We start from the raw sequence: 19465 nt of genomic DNA, 5'->3' as shown, positions 1-19465 counted from the left end.
ATCGAGTCCGGTGTGAAAGGTGCATGATGGGACACGTAGTTTCTGAATACAGAATGCGAAATTACATTTTATTTGGCAGGTGCTTTTATCCAAACCGAGCACTACCGACGTACAATAATAGGATTCCCCTTTAGCATTGGCAAATGTTGTATTATAATAACCAACGTTTAATTTCAATGTAATAAGTAGCCGCCCCGACTTAGATATAGGCGAATGATTCTCAACATAAGTTTCATTTTCACGCAACCTAGCTATGCATCAATACAAAAATGAAAAGTAAAGTTGGTTGGTAACTTTACCGCAGTTTTATTGGTCGACGTTTTCGCTTTCTGTTGCATAAAATGGCCTTTCCTTATCATTAGGCTATGAGAAAATAGGCAAGTGCAACCACAGAATAGGCTTTCAAAAATTAACAATTTCCATCCATTGGCTACCTCCCCAGTACTGTGCTATTTTTCCTTATATATTTGCATGACAGACAGCAGACTAGAGGTATCTTCAAATTATATATTTTCTGAGACACTTGCCTTGTCCCAAGCGGCAGGTTGTCCAATAAAATGAGGTAGACAAACAGCGGACATAATTAAAAATGTAAATGCGGTGGTCAATGAGTAATGCTCACAAATGTATTTTTTGTGTTATTTTTAGAAGCCTATGTTTGAACATATTTGTGGTATTATTGGAAATGGCTTTAGAACTTTTGTAAATCTCTGTTATATGAAACGGCAATAAAAATGGCCAAAATGTCAACACAACACTAAGACCTGACAATTGTTATATTTAAATAGCATAGCTGCGTTGTTAATTAAATGTAGGCTGTGACGCCTTTATATTTAAATCGGCTAATGCCAACCAAATTCCGAGCATAATGGCACACATAGGCTATTGCAGTTTACTCATATAAATAAACATTTTGGCTAACTGTAGGCTGATTCAAGTGGAAGATAAATTAGTGCAGCAAAGAATATTCTGACTGACACGAATTGCTGGTTTCTGTGTACCACGTGAGCATCCGTAACCGCGTCTTTAAATGACCAGGCAGATGGGAGGAAAGAGCAGCTTCAATATCAGACTCCTTATTCATTGAGTATCACTGAAGCCAGCTGTCAGTTCAGAGCGCGCCAACTCCGTGGATAAACTGCGGCCAATATAACATCAAACTAGTCGGAACTCCGTAAGGAGGATAAGGTTTTGTCCTGTTGTAATATAATTCATTAATACACAATTTGGAGATACTTGCATTGATATTTGCATTGATGTTGGAGCATCGGGACACTGGGGTCAAAATGACTCACGGCCACAGGATTTCTTTTTCTATTATTGACATACTGGATCCAAATAAGTTCAACAGTAAACAGATGAACTCACTTTCAGGCGTAACGGACACGAAGAAAGAGAGATTCCTTCCATCAAGTGATGCCGCTGGGGGAAGTTTAGCTGCAGGCGCGTCCGAGCCCGAAGGTCCTTTATTTGGCAAACCAACCCTCAGAGACTTAGGTAAGACAGATATATTTTTGGTTCGAAAATAAATGAGTACCCTATGCAAGTGAAACCGATTAAAGTAGCCTACTAAAATGTCGGGCCTGCATTTATAGGAATATTTAGCCGAACAACGATTTTCAATTCAGCTTGCAGTTAAATATGTTGCAATATACCGTACAAATATCTAAACAGAAATCTGCAAAAATAGGAGCATGTGGCTGTTTGTCAGATTGAAACCCGGACATGTAGGCTATGGGCTACATGGCATGCACTTTATGTTTCATTTCAACGGGTTATCTCAAAGGTTTTGCTCCAAGAAATTCTTTTTTTTTTGTAAAAAGGATAGAAAGGTGACCTTTCTCTCATTTCTACTGTTGCATTTTCTTTAAACCTCACATTCAGTCGCTTGTACCCCAGTTGAATGTATGTGATTGGCTTTGGGACAGCCAGCCTAGGTAATTGTTTAAATCGTCCCATTGAGGATGCCTCAGCTCACGTTGATCGATATCCCATTACTGCATCCTGCATATCTCCCTCCAGCAGCTTGCAGGTGCAAACTTCAAACCCCATCCATGTCTGATCCTAAATATTGTTCGATTAAAACTTACCTTTAATAGATGACATTTATCGATCCGTCCAACAAATATGAAACTCCATTAGCACGTCAAGGCTAGATGCTGGAGCTGGATTTGGTCGGGATTGCTTCCCGCAACATGACATTTTAAGCGATTTGTGATTTATGAGTGATTTAAGGATTACATCTACCTTGCCTCTTCTACCCAGTGTTGCTCCAATCCATTCGAACAGGGCTGAGCCTTATCAACCATTACCCTTTTTTTCTGAATAGATAATGTTACCCCAAATCACATTGGCTAAACAAAGAAGCAGTTTCGCATATCAATGTTCCTAAATAGCTTTAATATTTACACATTCACAAATAACTAGCAATTCAATATTTCCTCGCCTACTATTTTGAGCTCCACGAAGAATGATAAAGAAATTGTTTTCTGCGTATTGATCATTGTTAATTATAGGATTTTAACACGTCGCTAATAGGCTACAATGCAAGTGTTGAGCCAATCGATAAAAGTGCTGTCCATTCAGCACCACTTCACCACTTGCCTGTCCCGTTATTATCTATGAAACATAGGCTAAACAATTTGTTATTGATTATAAACACTGATCTAGGCTACGGAAATATCAGTGCAAGGGTAACATGAATACACAGGTATGCAACACGTTGCAAAGAGCATAGATATGCAAAAGTTTGCTTTGTTCATTAGCCCAAATGTGTTTACCCGGTATTGTCGATGAACCAAACAAAAGAAGAACAGGTGTTTCTCCCAGTAACTTTATTTCAAAGGCATCTTTTTGTTCAACAGATGAAGAGAGGAGATGTGACCATCTAAAAGCTGCAGAACGTGTGGACCAGGTGAATGACACTGAAAATATATCACTGCTGACTGAAAAACAGTCGTGCCCTTCCCACGACGAAACAGGGAAAGAACAAGTTACAAATAGAGACACCAGTGACCAGGAATCTACCCGGCAGAAGATCCGTAGTCGCTCTGACCACGGTTGCTCCAAATCCCGGCGTGCAAGAACGGCCTTCACATATGAACAGTTGGTGGCTCTGGAAAACAAGTTCCGCGTCACACGATACCTGTCCGTTTGTGAGCGCCTCAACCTCGCCTTGTCTCTCAGCCTTACGGAAACCCAAGTCAAAATCTGGTTTCAAAACAGAAGAACTAAATGGAAAAAGCAAAACCCGGGGGCTGACAGTGCGTTACAGCCCGGATCGAACTCGTCAGTCACAGTCAGTACAAGTCCTGCGCCATCTGGACCAAGTGCACTAAACTACCAAACTTTTAACGCGTATAATTCTGGAAATATGGTCTGCCACACAGCTGGTGCAGTCCCAATGCCATCCACCGGAGGGCATCTGAACCCCTTCGTGCACAGCAGCTTCATTCAGCCAATGTTCTATACCCCTCATTTATGAAGACTGTACGTATAATTAATTCTGGACTTGTAAAAAAAAATAAAAATGGAAGAACATTTCCAAGGCATTATGTATTTGTTAATATGCAAATGAATACTTAAGACAGTTTTCTGCTTGTATATGTTCAAATTAAGGAGGTACTGCCAGCTCTTTGTTAAAACACTATGTTTTCTTACTGAGCATGCAATATAAAAGTTCCACTGAGTGTGTCTTCTCTCCCTTGCCCCCTTTACATCTTTTATGTTTATTCTGTATTGGGTTATTGCCTAAATCAATATTTTATTACATGTACCTATAATCCAATACACTTGCATTATTAGAGCAAGCATGTCTACCATTTGGAATTCTTTTGTAAATAATACCTATAAACTTTCCTGTTGTTATCGTTTTGTGTGTGTAAGACATTGTTTTGATTGAACCAAAGTGTGGATGGCATGAAAATTAAATCCAACTTTTTAAAGTAAAATGTACAGTTTTTTGTTTGTAGACAATAGCAATGTGATTATGAGAGTATATATTCAAAATGGAACCTGAATGTTAAGAAAATCAACAAAGTATACCAAAAGGCTAATATGACTAAATAATTCCTCTTCATTCATGTCATCATTTTATGACTGACTGCACATTATTTTTCTGACATGAAAAGAATAATCCACAGGAACTTGTTGATCGTCCAAGAAAATGAAATAGTCGCTCATTCAATATGTTCTGTGGTTTAGTGCCAAAGGACACTTACAGTACAAGAGAAACAAGGATGGACTGTAAATGTGCCTGTTCCTTTGTCATAGAGAGATATGGAACACAGTCATAGTAATGCATAGATATAAACTACCATTCAAAAGTTTGGAATCACCTTGCGTTTTTCTGCTTTCATATTTTATTTTTATTTTCATTTGGTTTTATTAAAGGGTTTATATATGTAGGAATTACAGCACTTTTTATATGTAGTCTCCCATTTCAATGCTTGAGACAAATTAAGATAATGTCAAATAAGAGGTTTTTTTTGTATTTGGTTGCATATTATTGATGTGGAATGTGTTCCATACTGGCGGCACGGATGGTTCAGTGGGTAGCACTGCTGCCTCACAGCAAGGAGGTCCTCGGTTCGAATCCCTGGCGGCCAGGGCCAACTGCACACTCTAATCTATCTGATTATACAGTACTAACAAGTGTTGATCCAATTGGGCATAGATTACTAAATCTTGTAAATAAGTACTGCTGAGGTCACTGTACAGCCAAACAAACAGATTGTTGAACTTTAGAAAGAAACATTCATGGCTCAGTTTGGATATTAAATTCTGCTTGGCAGCTTACAAGTTAGACAGATAAACAGGCATTAAAATATATATTTTTATAGTTTAAAAAAAACTGGTCCAAGTGCCCTTTACTGTACCTCTTGTTTGGCTCCAGTGTAAAAACACACACAAAAAAAGTGGAAAATACTATTATGGATATGTGAAGCCATTCCTTCATTGTGTGTGTGTGTGTGTGTGTGTGTGTGTGTGTGTGTGTGTGTGTGTGTGTGTGCGTGTGCGTGTGCGTGCGCGTGCGCGTGCGCGTGTGTTTGTGTGTGTGTTTGTGTGTGTGTGTGTGTGTGTGTGTGTGTGTGTGTGTGTTGTCATCCACAGATAGTATGGGACTTACAAGACAAAAACAAGAGAGCTGAAGAATGTTGAATATAGCTACCTTGTAACAAGACAGTATCATGCGTAATGTGAAAATCTTGCTTGAAATGTGAAAATGTGTTAGCACACCTCACATGCATCATAGTTGCATCTTCTGGGAAACATTTTACATAAATAAATACATAGAAGTATGGGATTTTATAGGATCTGGCATTTAGAACAGTTCAGTACCGAGAGATCCTGCTTAAATTGCATCATACGAATACGTCACATTCGCTGGGTTGCCTCCTACTATAACGTCGCTCAGCAGTGGTCGTGGGTGTGTGACATCGAGGACCACGCGGTTGACAATTTTAAATAAGTTCACAGTTATCAAGGCATTTCACGGCATACAACCAGGGTATTATCGGTGTTATTGGATAGCTACGTGTTGCAAGATTCATAAAAAAGAAGAGGTCTACGTTACAAAAGCGTAAGTTACTTAGCTAACCCTTAATCACTATTCAAGAGCTGTTATGTAATGTACATAACGTGCTAGCTAGCTAGCTAGGTAGGTAGTTAGTTGTGTTAGCTAAATGTAACGTTAGTACCGCTTAATGGCATTACTTGGTGATGTCTGATCTTATCTAGCTTGCTAGCTAAACTGTCATTTATCAAGCGAATAGCTGGTGACTAATCAATGTAACGTTATACTGTGTGTTTAAGTTAGGACACTTTAGCAAACTAGCTATCTGCATAGCTGCCAACTCTCACGCTTTCGGCGTGAGACACACGCATTTGCCTGTTTTCACACGCACATGCAAATGCGTGTGTCTCACGCAGAAAGCGTGAGAGTTGGCAGCTATGTATCTGCCCATCTAGTCTATTGACCTATCTTGTCATGCGAAATCAGTAGACACTTTGTAGTCGTCTGAACCAGATTGCTGGGACCCGCAACTTGTTAGCTAATGTTAACTTAAGGTACAATAGGTAAGATTTTGTGTTCAAATATTGTCACAAGACCATTGTCAATCACTTCCTATCATTGAAAAAAAGGCTCACTGACACCCTCTACCTGTGTTTATAGTCCTTAAATTATAGTCCGTTATAAGTCCGAAATTAACTATTGTACCTTTAAAATCCTACTGTAAATTGCGCCCGAAACGATGGCACGAATACCTGGGAAGGTAGTTTAAAGACGAACAAAGTAACCAAGCGGTATGAGTTTGGAGTTGGGTCAATGACATAACGTGCAAATTTCTGTGTCCGAGTGCATTATTTCCTTGTAAAATGAGATAAATTCATGACACATCACGTCCTTCTATAAAACATATTTAGTCTGAATACATATTGAGTACATTCAAATAATTTTATTTTTTTCATGTTTTGGCATCTCAAACCCCCAAAAAGTCAGGTGGCGCAACTGTCCGAGCAAAGGTACAGACTAAGAAAACTATTAAAAATAGTATTTTAATGATAATAATTTCAAAATAAAATGCTATGGCATGATTTTATGTTTGAAACCTTTCAAATAAACCAATTTTACAAGTACCAATAGTTTTAAAGCTATTGAGATAATTGGAAAACTTTTGTCCGGCATTTGTATGTTCTCAAATGTCAGGGTGGCACAACCGTCAATATGGGGCTTTTGTTATGAAATTAAGAGGTAATAACAGTCAACAGGATATTGCATCATCAAGAGGACCCCAAGTGACAGTTATGGACAGTTACAAATGGAACGCAGCATTAACCTGAGTGAAAAGGTTTGTAGATCTATCTCAAATATTGATAAAAATAGCTAGTTTTAATACGTAGGTAGGCTGGCAACACTTTCCATGTCAGGTGGTACAACCAGTGTAAAACTAGGAAAATGTTATTTCATCACAAAACTCTTTATTACATTTTTAAATTATATGTATGAATTTGATAGCAATTGCAAAAGCTAATACAGGCGTCCAAGTAGAAGCCTGTTTAATTTGAAATTAGTTGCAAAAGTCAGGTTGCGCAACCAATAAGTCAGGTGGCGCAACTGCCGGGAATCTCATTATATGAAATAAATAATGTTATTAAAAGCTCTAAGATTATCTATTACATTACTAACAAATGTTTATTAGTTTAAAGTTAAAGATATTATACACTTTCAAACCTTGTAATTATTCAACATCGTTCCTGTCATTACTAATGTTGTCAGGTGGCACAACCGTATATGTATTTAATATATATATATATATATATATATATATATATATATATATATATATATATATATATATATAAACCAATAAATAATAGGTTAACATGAACAAATGGTTGATAACTATGATGTGAATAGCTATTGTATTTAATGCATTCATTTGTATATTTTAGAAATTATTTTTCTGTCTTTAAATGTAAAATAGGATGCTAAAGATACCAAATACCTGGCTACTAGAATGCAATAGTCTTAAATTATTATAAATACAAAACACAACCACAAAAGAATAATGTGTTCGGCACTGCAGACACTCTAAATGATACTTGCCAAAGTTTTACTTAAAATAAATAGTGGGAAAATATATTGACAAATATTTGGTTGCACCACCTGACATTTTTTGGACGGTGAAGTTAAAAATATGTTACACATATTTTTTAAATGTTATACAACAAGTGAGACTTGTTTAGACACATTGTTCCAGATTCAAAAATATGCATTACATCCATTTTGAACAAACTTAAAAAAAAAAAAACTTTTTAGAAGCTTTATTCGTCATTGACCCAGTTACTGTCCCTGCTGTACATTTGCTTCAACAACGATTTAATGTAAAGCAAACACAATACAGTATTCAAACTCAGTATGGAATGGAGGAACTATGGATTAAATCAATTTCAAGCAGCCCCTAAGGGCTCACAGGTTGACAGTGACACCCAGACAAAGGGTTTAACTGGTTTGAACAGTTTCTTTCTGCTGATGACACAGTGATGCATACATCGACTTGGTCTACAAACGAGGCATCTGTGGTCTGAGAAACAACTCGCATGAAATGGGTCTATCAATGGTTCCAACAAAATCACTCAAGATTTTCTGTGAAACGCTCTTCTTATTGTATGCATAAATATGTTTAGGATGTGCATTTAAAAAAAAACATTTTTGTCTTGTATATAATACTTAATTATCCTTTTTTTCTGTAATAAAGTGATGGGTATGTGCCTAATATGTATGGAATGTTTTCATTTATAGTATGTAGCCTATGTACAGTATCCTAACATTTTATAGGAATATTTGTAGGTTTTAACATTTCTGTATTTGTCTGTTTAACACTTTGTGCATTGTTATTTTATCTCTTGACTCCTTTTCCTTAAAAAAGCCAAACTAGGGATGGAAGTTTGAAACTAACAAAAGCTATAATCTTTGTATGCAAAACATTAGCTCCATGAACCTAGTGTAAACTGGCAGTAATGATGCTATGCTATGCATTTTCCCTATTCAAATAAACATTAAATAAATAATAAAATGAAATACTCGCATGCAATATTAAGGAATTGTAAGTACGGTTGTGTGAAGCATTGATGTAACATTAAGCTACATTTTTGTGCTGGGGTCTGTATCTAGTAACCAAGCAAGCATACAATTTCTGTTTGCTTTATTTTCTAAACTAATTAGATGAATTAATTTCTTAATTAAATGAACAATGTAATGGCACAGTTTAAACATAATAAAGAATAACGCTCACTTGGCTCTAAACAAAACAAAACAAGTTTCATGGTGTGCAAGTGTGCATCTTGTAGCTACGCTCTGTTCACAACCTAAATTGATATGCACGTGGTTTACTGAGCTAAGACAATTTAAGCACTCTCTCTGTAATGTGTCAATATCCTAGTAGATAAAGGCATTCTTCCCCAACATAGATTCCCAAAGGGCTAAGCCTGAGCCTCTTCAGATGGTGCAGCCACTGCCTTGGCTGTGATGTGGAGGGGTATGTTGGGGGCAGGGCTGGGAGAGCCAATCATCAGTCCAATTTTAACAAGGCAAATCAAATATTTACATGGGATCTAACCGGAGTGGGTTGACCTTGGTGTTGTTATCAGGGTCAGGAACTTGGGTTTCACTGTTGTTCCTTCACTGCTCTTCAGAAGTGACTGCAAGGACAACTTTAATCAGGCTACATCTTTTTTCATGCTATGGTAGGCCACGATGTCCTGTGGGCTAGCCCTAAATATTTATAACATTTTGAATGGTGTACTGTACAGTGCTATATGATATGATAACATCTTCACAAACAGATGTTTTATATCAATATCATTCCTGACTAGGACATGGAACTGGAGTTTGAATTATCTACTGCAGCGATTTATCTAGCGCTTGTAATTCCATAGTTATGATTATGGCCATTAACCAGTCAGCATAGACTGCTGAGCCATTAATCCATCAGCATAGACCCAGAACCTTTCTAGTTCAGCAAGGTTGACGACTACACAAATCTACCTTGACTGTAATAGGAAAAAAGGCTATATATTCAAGTGGATTTGTCACACATCTGTGCTGGAACTGAAATGTCTCCCCGGGAAGTTGATAGCACAAATATGGAAGTGTCATCTCTGTTTTTGAAAAGTGTGCAATGGAATGAGTTAATCCCTCAATAAATATGTCAGAATTTTTACTTGTTTTTGAGGGTGAACAAATCTGTGGATTGAACATGGCATCTAAGGACTAGCTGGCCTGTTTAGACCATGAAAAACAGGCTGATTGAAGATGGTTTGATCCACCTTGTTAACCTAAATAATGTCTTGGGTCAGATCAAATTTACGCAGTTTTTACATCCACATTAAGCTTGTAGCTGGCAGTGGGTAAAATTATTTTCGTAGAGTATTAGAAGTCAAATTAATTAAGGCATTAGTGCTGATCAGTTCATGTCATAAGAGCTGGTGTCTTTGATGTGTTAAATTTAGTTTCAGATGGTACATACCTTTTTTCGACGACTGCAAGGAGGGGTCCTATTTTTACTTTATACAGGCAGGCACCAGGACAGTCACTGCACAAACTATGACCCCATTTTCTACACGGCCTGTAGCGTAGTGGTTAAGGTACATGACTGGGACCCAAAAGGTTGGTGGTTTGATCCCCGGTGTAGCCACAATAAGATCCGCACAGCCGTTGGGCCCTTGAGCAAGGCCCTTAACCCTGCATTGCTCCAGAGGAAGATTGTCTCCTGCTTAGTCTAATTAGTCTAATCTTAGTCTAATCTGGATAAGATCGTCTGCCAAATGCCGGTAATGTAATGTAATGTAATTCCACCTTCAGGCTGCTTTTGTAAGGAATGTAATGTAGGCGAGGGTGTTGTGACTGGTTATGTCATTTGGAGCTTAGACGAGTGTTTGCAATTCACACAATTTTGTCCCAGCCACGCCATCACACATGACCATAGTCCATTCCTTATCCGGCATCTCTCATGCAGATATCTTCTGACGCAGTTAAAAAGGATGTTCTCCAAGGTGAACTTCAGCCTCATCCGGGCAGGACCAGCACTGACCCGGAACGTGCACTCGGGAGTCCGGCAAGCCTCCACAGCTACCTCCAAGCTTAGGAAGGTACAGCGCCCCCTGTCATCAGAAGAGGTGTTTGCCCGGGAGGAAAAGTATGGCGCCCACAACTACCACCCACTTCCTGTGGCGCTGGAGCGAGCAGAAGGTGTTGTGCTCTCTGTCCTATTATGAGTTTCCTTAAAAGGCATCGGGGTGGGTGAATGCAAAAACAAACCCATGGGAAATGCTTGGACATACTGAGGTTGCTTCCCTAAGGATATGGACATTGTGTCTGTTTGACCACACATTCAACTTATGTTTATCTGGTTTGACGCAGGCTTGCATGTGTGGGACGTCGAAGGCAACAGATATTACGATTTCCTGAGCGCATACAGCGCGGTCAACCAGGGCCACTGCCATCCTAAGATTATCGCCGCGCTCAAAGAACAGGCCTCCAAGCTCACCCTCACCTCCCGGGCCTTCTACAACGACGTGCTGGGAGAGTACGAGGAGCTCATCACAAAACTGTTTGGGTACCAAAAGGTCCTGCCTATGAACACAGGTCAGGATGTGGCAGTTGTGAATGTGAGAGATTTGCCCGGGGTGGATATTTGGCTTATGTAATGTTCCTTTTCTCTATTTGTCATACAGGTGTGGAAGCTGGAGAGACGGCCTGCAAGTTGGCCCGTAGATGGGCGTATGATGTGAAGGGAATACCCAAGAACAAAGCCAAGATTATTTTTGCGGGTAAGTCGACAATTTCTGCAGTTAAACGTCTCTGCATTCGTTGGCTTAATAAACCAATGTTTGTCCAAGGTTTTGGAAATGAAAGTGGAGTAATGGGAAGCGCAAGGTTATTGCTAAAATGCCTGCCCTTCAGTCTGCCTGTCTGGTATTAGACCGGAATGCATTTCACGGTCACCTTACTTAGGTATTTTTTTCTTCTGCATTTCAGAAATTCGCTCTGGGTAACGTATCTATCAAACGCTGTTGTTGTGAAAAACAAGCCTAGAAACATTATTGCAGGGCAGCTGTCAGCAAAAAAACCCCATTTGGGACAAGCATTACGACAACTTTATTGATAAGGTGATGTTGATACGGTGCTCATGCGACAGTGAGTTGTAACCCCTTGGTTCTAGAGGTACTACGCTAATGGCTCGTTCCCGTTCTCTCCCGCACAGATGGAAATTTCTGGGGCCGCACGATGGCGGCTATCTCCAGTTCAACTGACCCCAGCAGCTATGAGGGCTTTGGCCCCTTCATGCCTGGCTTTGAGCTCGTTCCCTACAATGACCTGCCAGCACTGGAGGTAATCCTAACCCCATCTCCATACCCATGAACAATTAATCAGTCAACTGACCAAGCAATCTAGTCCACCTATCAAGTTAGTTTGTTCAGTCAATCAGTATTTATTTTAAAATGTTTTTTACTTTTCACGTGTGAGGCGAGATGCATGTAAAACACAGCAAGCACTTGCAGTTAATTCAGGTTCTCGGTAAAGATAGTGGATACACCAAGGATGACCAAAACATATGCAATTGTCCAAACACACAGATTGTGCAGTTCTGTAAACTGTTTCATACAGTTTCTTTTCATTTTTAAGTGCTATACAGAATGGGTTCTGGCTAGGTAACAGTGGACCCTTTTGTCCGTCACACTTGAACAATTGGCTACCCAGAAAAGGTTGATTAATAACTGCTTGAAAGTAGAACAGCCAACCATACACTTTCCCTACCTGCTGAAGAAAACAACAGCTGGTAGCTAGTTGACCAGTTCAGACCAGCTAGAACAGCTTTATAAGCAGCTTCATCAGCTCAATCAATGTTAAGGTCTATGCTCAGTCAAGCTGGATTTTCCTCCCTTTATCAGAGAACCACCTAGAGTGCCTTTTCATAAATAAAAGCAGCACTTAGTATGGCCACGCAGTGTTTGGTTGCCTTGGTTGCTGACAGTGTGAGGTTGTGTTTGACAGTGGGCGCTGCAGGACCCGAACGTGGCTGCCTTCATGGTGGAGCCCATCCAGGGCGAGGCTGGGGTGGTCGTTCCAGACCCGGGGTACCTTACCAAAGTGAGAGAGCTCTGCACCCAGCACAACGTGAGTATGAGGCCCGCTACAGTGACCATGAGACGCATCTTATTTCCCCATATTTTACTGAAAATTAATTAAAGTCAGCTGCCTCTTAAGAGCCAGACAAAACCAAATGATAGGAAAAGTAGTCCCTGTTCATGAAAAGTGGGGCAGGTTTATGAAGGGGAGGTTCAAAAGGGTTAGACTTGCACAGTGTAAGTTCATTCCAAAGGTGCAGAAAAGTATGTTGAGAAAAGTCTCCACAGTGGGTGAATAAAGCTATATGTAAGAGTTTACAAAAAAAAAAACTTTCTATACTGTAGTAGGAAAAGGAAAGTTAACGAGTTAAATTCATTATGAACGAGAACTGCTGTATAACAATACAGATATTGCTTACGTGGCTACTTTGTAGACGGTTTTACCAAGGACGAGGTTACTAGTAGGCCTTAAGCCAGAATGCCAATATTGAGATATGGGAAAAATAAATACTAGATTAATTACATAAACTAAAGACAAGTAAGGCAGCAGGCCCTGATGGCATATTCCCAAGGGTACACAAACAGTTAAGTGAGTTTTAAACCACTGGCAAGTGTTTTTCAACAGTTTTTAGAAACTGGAGAAATACCGGGTGACTGGAAACAAGGTAATATAATACCAATATATAAGAAAGGGGAACGTACTCATCCAGGAAACTACAGGCCTGTCAGTCTAACTTGCATCACATGTAAAATACTGGAATCTATCATTAGAGACAAACTGGAATTATTTATTGAAAATAATCACATTCTAAGGGACAGTCTGCATAGTTTTTGTAAAGGTATGTCATGCCTGACAAGTCTTTTGGCATTCTTGGAGGAAGCTACCAGGTGTTTTGATGTTAGCAGAGCTTATGATATTGTATATTTCGATCTCCAAAAAGCATTTGATAATGAGTTTGTGGGCACTATAAGAAAGATATAGAGGCACTGGAAAAGATTCAGGGAAGGGCAACCGGATTGATTCCATGTATGAAGGATAAGAGTTACGAGGATAGACTTAAGATGCTTAATCTCTTCAAGCTTAGTAAAAGGAGACTTTGTTTGAGGCTTTTAAACTCATTAAGGGATTTAAAAAGTGCAAAAAGGCAATTTTTTAGTTTGGTTAGCAGAACGAGAGGCTGTACAGATATTGGGTATTTTGGCATTTTTGCAATGTGTTCACGCGTGCTTGGTCTGATCGGCACCTAACTCACACTGCTGCGTTACAATCAGTTGTAACTGATTATAACATGCATTGGGCCCTCCCTGCCAGGGGAGGCTAACGCAGCCTTATTGTGAATCCCTGTGTAGGTGCTGTTCATTGCCGATGAGGTGCAGACGGGCCTGGCCAGGACTGGGCGGAGACTGGCTGTGGATCACGAAGCCGTGCGTCCGGATCTGGTGCTCCTGGGCAAAGCGCTGTCTGGGGGAGTCTATCCTGTGAGTGCTCGAGTCTCACATAGCTAGGGATTTATTTTGGGAGCGGTGGGCTGAGAACAGTTAACCTTTCTGTCGCGAAGCACTCATATGTACGAAACGTCCCGTCTCTTTTTTCATGATATTACTTTTGGGTTAATGTATTTCACAGAAATCACATTTGCAATCGAAAATGAAAATATTAGGGTAATAATATGCATTACAGTCATTTGGCAGACGTTCTTATCCAGAGCAACAAACAATGAAGTGCAAATCATAACCAGGGACAAGTGCGCTAAAAACAAGTTTTTGACCACTTGGGAAGAATTCTTAATAGTATACATTAAACATATATATTTCATTTTAATTTTGTGGAGGTATTGACTGGCACCCCCTGAGCCACACAGTGCAGCCTGTTTGGGGCTGGTACTTATGGTACACACTTTGTATTCCTGAGGCTAACATTGATGTTCTCTGCTTCTGTTTGTTGTTCTGGATAAGTCTGCCGAGTGATTATAATGTTATGTATGCTGAATTTGACTGCCTAGTATACATTAGGGGAAAATCATACTGAGGAAAGTGGTACATTCTCATATCGAATGCTGCAAGACAAGCGTCTTTTCTGTAAGAACTCCCATGTCACACATCTTGTCAGTAAGATTTGTTTTCTGCTGTGGCCCCCTAGTGGTGGAAAGAGCTCCCCACATCAGCTGGGACAGCTGATTTACTCACTTCTGCTGCAGACTGAAAACTCTGCTGTTCAGACTTGGTTCAAGAAACCCTGAACTCTGAAAATGTATTACTGGCAGTATATTGCAGACATTTAATACCATGCCCTCAAATTAATTTGTCATTTAAAGCACTGTATGTCTGATTTATTAAGGACAGCACTAGTTAATGTTAGCCCAACAAACACAAAATCTTCTCACAGTGTTACTGGAATGTTTTGTGAATGTTATAACATTATCACTACAAGGCAACAACATTGTGAAGAATGCTTTGTGTTAGCTGGGAGGACAGTCATGCAAAAAGAGGATGTGAATTTCAACATTCTTGTCTGTCTTTCAGCTCCAGACCTGTTGTTGGACAAACTGAGTGGTGTGACAATGGTTTGGAATAGTGTGACTAGGTGTGTGCTGGTCATGTGACCACGGTTTTTCCCGCCCAGGTGTCCGCGGTGCTGTGCGATGATGAAGTGATGCTCACCATCAAGCCCGGGGAACACGGCTCCACGTACGGAGGAAACCCTCTCGGCTGCCGGGTGGCTATCGCCGCCCTGGAGGTGGGTATGAGTCATGCACTCACATAGTCAGTGACTGACTTTCCTTCAGTAGTTCACATGCTTTCACGGTTGAGAATACCTTGTTTGCTCTGTCGTACACCGAAAACTTAATGGACATGGCGGCAGTAACCGAGGGAGGTGGGGCTTAGCGAAGGGTGAATTTGGGTTGGGTGTGAAAATTGTCTGTCGTAAATGCCATGGCCGTTTTTTGATCCCAGTCCATCACTGCACAACTCGTCAGTCTGTGGTCATCAGACATCCTTCCACAATGTTGACCATTCACCTGTCCAGCTACACTATCATTCACCTATCTGTTACTCCGATTTGTCCACCTGTCTGCTGATCCCACCCATGTCCCTGTCCTGACCCCGCCCATCTTTCTATCCACTAACCATTTGTTCTGCCCATAAATGGTGAGTTCATGGTATGTTGGAAGTTGGCAGTTTCCGACTTCCAGTTAGGGAGTTTCGGAGATGATAACAAACGCGTCACAGCTGAACAAAGCATCAAAGCTGAACATGCGGTTTTTTTTGGTGACAACGTGGTATGGACTGACGCTTATTATGTCACTCCTTTATCCTATTTCCAAATGTCCGACATGAACAATGAACGTGCCAAAAGTCCACCCTCCCATACACCTGGCAGTTCTCTAATCTATCCATCCACTAAACATTTCAGTAGATATCCACTCACAAATAAATGAACCCATACGTGCCCTGCTGAAAAAAACAGCTGAAGCTAGGTTTTAAAACAGCTGATAGCTGGTTGACCAGTTCAGACCAATTCCATACTCCACATGGTTCGACCAGCTCAAGCTATGTTTTGGAATTTCAAGCTGGTTATAGCTGGATTTTACACCAGGTTGTGTTGTCCAGAACAGTGGAAGGAGCAACACTGAACCCAGCCGTGCGTGCTTGTGTCTGCAGGTCCTGGAGGAGGAGAACCTGGCGGAGAACGCTGACAAAATGGGCCAGCTGCTGCGGTCGGAGCTGATGAAGCTGCCCAGTGACGTGGTCACCACAGTCAGGGGGAAGGGTCTTCTCAACGCCATCATCATAAAGGAGACTAAAGGTAGGGCCCACGCCTCACTCTCGTGCATCCTACCGTAAGGTGGAAATTCACTGTGAGTTGTCACCAGCTTCACAAAACTGTCTTTGCTGTTGACCATTAATGGGAAATGGACAGTTATAGCACTTGTGTAGTCAATCTTTCAAGGTGCAAGATCTCAAATATGTGTTTAGAATGTTCCTTAAATGCTGGTGTAGTAATTGATCAACCCTTAGCCTTGCCCACTCTAGCGATCAAAACATTCCTTCAAGGTGCTACCCAAATAAGCATACCTTATTAAGTGGCAGACATTAAACGAGTAGTAGTAAGCAAAATTAAATTTCAGATAAATAGTTACTTTGTGTAATTGGAGATGGTGTTAAAGTTCTGTTGGTGATGAGGTCTCCCATGTTAGCCAAATCCACTCCTGATATTTCTGCAAATGTGACTTAAACTTGGGAAAAGGGAAAAAAACACCACGCCTTTAAAATGATCAGGGTATCGTGTCACTATTGAAAAGGCCCTCAGGCACATCTTTTTACCATTTTTTAAAGATAAAATTATCGCCAAACTTAGTTGACCAAGGTTATGTGGATTTGCAAAGTTTGCCAAGTTGTGATTGGATCTTCAAGGACAAAGGGCCGGGGCTTAGGCTCTTAACTCTTAGCTTCTTAACTAAAAATTATAATGCTGATCTAACATTCACTACCATTATAAAAAAATTAAAAATAAAAACATTGTGGAAAAACCTACTCTTCATAAGAACATGCACCTCTGTTTTCAGAATATAATGCCTGGAAGGTGTGCTTGCGCCTGAGAGATCATGGTCTTCTGGCCAAGCCCACTCACGGTGACATCATCAGGCTGGCCCCTCCACTCATAATCAAGGAGGATGAGGTCAGAGAATGTGCCGACATCATTCAGAAGACAGTCCTGTCCTTCTGAATCCACTGACCCCTGGTCAGTACCTCCATGGACAACCTCCTCCTGCGGATTTCAAATGGACACCTTGCTGTGGACTATGTAATGAGTTAGAAAACTATTTCACAGCTAAATGTTTGTTTCAATATGCCTATATTAAAATTTTGTGAAAATATAGAACTAGTGTATACAGCAGATCACGGGCCTCTAGGGTCCTGGGAGTCAGGTGTGAAGATCCGGGAGATAATTACCTGGGAGAAAAGAAAGGCTGGTTCTAGAGGCCTGGTCTGCGTCTGCGTCAACCAGTTTGTTTTAGTTCATTTTTAGTTGTTACAGGTCAAGATATTATTCTGTTAAGTAATTAAGAGCAGAAGTTGGCACTGAGAGGGATAGGCCCTTGTTGGGCACCTCTGTCATATAGGCCTTGGGCCATCTAAAGAGAATGTGTAGCAGATACTACACTTGAAAGATACTACACTTGGAACTACACTAGTTAATGTTAAGACATTAACTAGTGTTGTCCTTAATAAATCAGACGTACAGTGCTTTAAATTACAAAAGCATGTGTGTAATTATGGGCTCTGTGATATCAAATCCCAAAGTGAGTGCAGAGTATAAGATAAGAAAATGCTTCTTGTCAAAATGTTTGTACAAAGAATCGTACACTTCTTACTTTTCAATGAAAATATCAGCATAATGCTCTTTGGCCCACCCAGAATCTTTTCATTTTGATATGAAAGTTTAAAGGGGAAAAAGCATGTATCCGTTAATCCGTTGCCTTTTGCAGTAACGCTTTTGTGTATTCACAACACTTCTCTGTGTTTGTTACTGGGTACACTGCAAAAGCCTGACTTGGCAAGTTTCTTAGTTTTCTTTCTCTTCCTTCATACCTTATTTTTTAAACCTTAGCTTGTTTTAAGGTACTATTTGTTTGACAAGTGATATTTTCTCACCCCGATGGGAAATCCTGAAATTAATAAAACTCACACCTTATTAGCAATAAGAAAAAAAATAAAATAAAAAAATGTTCGCTGAGTTGGTTCACTGAGCTGGTTTTTCTTTTTGCAGTGCACACCCGTTTACCTATTTCAATATGCTTTATTTCAGAGCTTTGGGCTGCTGAGAGCAAAATAAATATGGCGGGGCTAATCCCCCCACAAAGACAAAAAGTCCTTGACTTCTGGCAGTGGTATCACTGAAGCCGGCAATTACGTAACTCGATCAGTTACTGTAGCTGTTATGGCACAGTTATAAAGCGGCCTGTAGCGTAGTGGTTAAGGTACATGACTGGGCCCCGCAAGGTGAGTGGTTTGGTCCCCGGTGTAGCCACAATAAGACCCGCACAGCCCTTGAGCAAGGCCCTTAACCCTGCATTGCTCCAGGGGAGGATTGTCTCCTGCTTAGTCTAATCAACTGTACGTCGCTCTGGATAAGAGCGTCTGCAAAATTCCATTAATGCAATGTAATGTAAAGTTATCCTCCGGATGAAAGTGCTGATGGGGAACTGACACCAGTACATGTTGTAGATTGAGGCTGAACTTGACTGTTGCACTTTCTTTTCCTCCTTTTTTTTTTTTTTGCAACTGTGTAGCTTTCCAACACTGGAATTTGGAATATACTGTTTGTGATCATTTCCTCTGTGGATGTTATTTCTTTGTCATCTCGTGTTGTTCCCTAGTTTTTCTGTAAGGAATGCTTTGGTTACAATTCTGTAAAAATGTTTTAACAACAATATTGTTGTTCCAAAATATTCTTCTAATAAATGAAGGAGATTCTGTTGCTTGTATTCATTGCCTTAAAGTTACACTTGGCAACATTAGCAGAGTTTGTTCATAGGGGGAGGGGGGTTACTAACTGGGTTGAAGGAACTGCACACAAGGAGGTCGGTGTGACAATGTTCCAGAAATTCCACATTTTTCCATGTAGTACGTTTAAGTACTTCTGTTAAAAATATTGGTTTCTAAACACATGACTTTACTGAAAAGCACTAATTATGTGTAAATGACTCAATTGTTAATGTTGGCTTTCTGGAACAGCTACATTTGTGATATTGGATGGCTTGTAGCTAGCTTTTACAGTGTTTATTTTTCCAAACCCCCAAACACGACACACTATACACCTTAGCCT

General features: G+C 40.1%; 2 protein-coding genes across 2 annotated transcripts; both read left to right on the top strand.

Moving 5' to 3' along the window:
* Positions 1 to 2698: 2698 nt before the first annotated feature.
* Positions 2699 to 3484, top strand: LOC133115393 (NK1 transcription factor-related protein 2-like). Its single transcript, XM_061225289.1, has 2 exons — positions 2699 to 2710; positions 2915 to 3484. Exons 1-2 carry the CDS (start codon positions 2699 to 2701, stop codon positions 3482 to 3484), a joined length of 582 nt encoding a protein of 193 aa, XP_061081273.1.
* A 1962-nt stretch (positions 3485 to 5446) lies between these two features.
* LOC133122915 (ornithine aminotransferase, mitochondrial-like) lies at positions 5447 to 19113 on the top strand. Its single transcript, XM_061233191.1, has 10 exons — positions 5447 to 5581; positions 10537 to 10753; positions 10925 to 11149; positions 11239 to 11334; positions 11769 to 11896; positions 12560 to 12682; positions 13984 to 14112; positions 15257 to 15370; positions 16297 to 16441; positions 17202 to 19113. The coding sequence occupies exons 2-10, from the start codon at positions 10546 to 10548 to the stop codon at positions 17360 to 17362; spliced, it is 1329 nt and encodes a 442-aa protein (XP_061089175.1). The 5' UTR covers positions 5447 to 5581; positions 10537 to 10545; the 3' UTR covers positions 17363 to 19113.
* Positions 19114 to 19465: the final 352 nt, after the last annotated feature.

The sequence above is a fragment of the Conger conger genome, chromosome 2, assembly GCF_963514075.1.
Source record: "Conger conger chromosome 2, fConCon1.1, whole genome shotgun sequence".
NCBI classification, from domain to species: domain Eukaryota; kingdom Metazoa; phylum Chordata; class Actinopteri; order Anguilliformes; family Congridae; genus Conger; species Conger conger.
The sequence above is the reverse complement of the archived record's forward strand: the minus strand, read 5'-3'. Positions and strand labels throughout refer to the sequence as shown.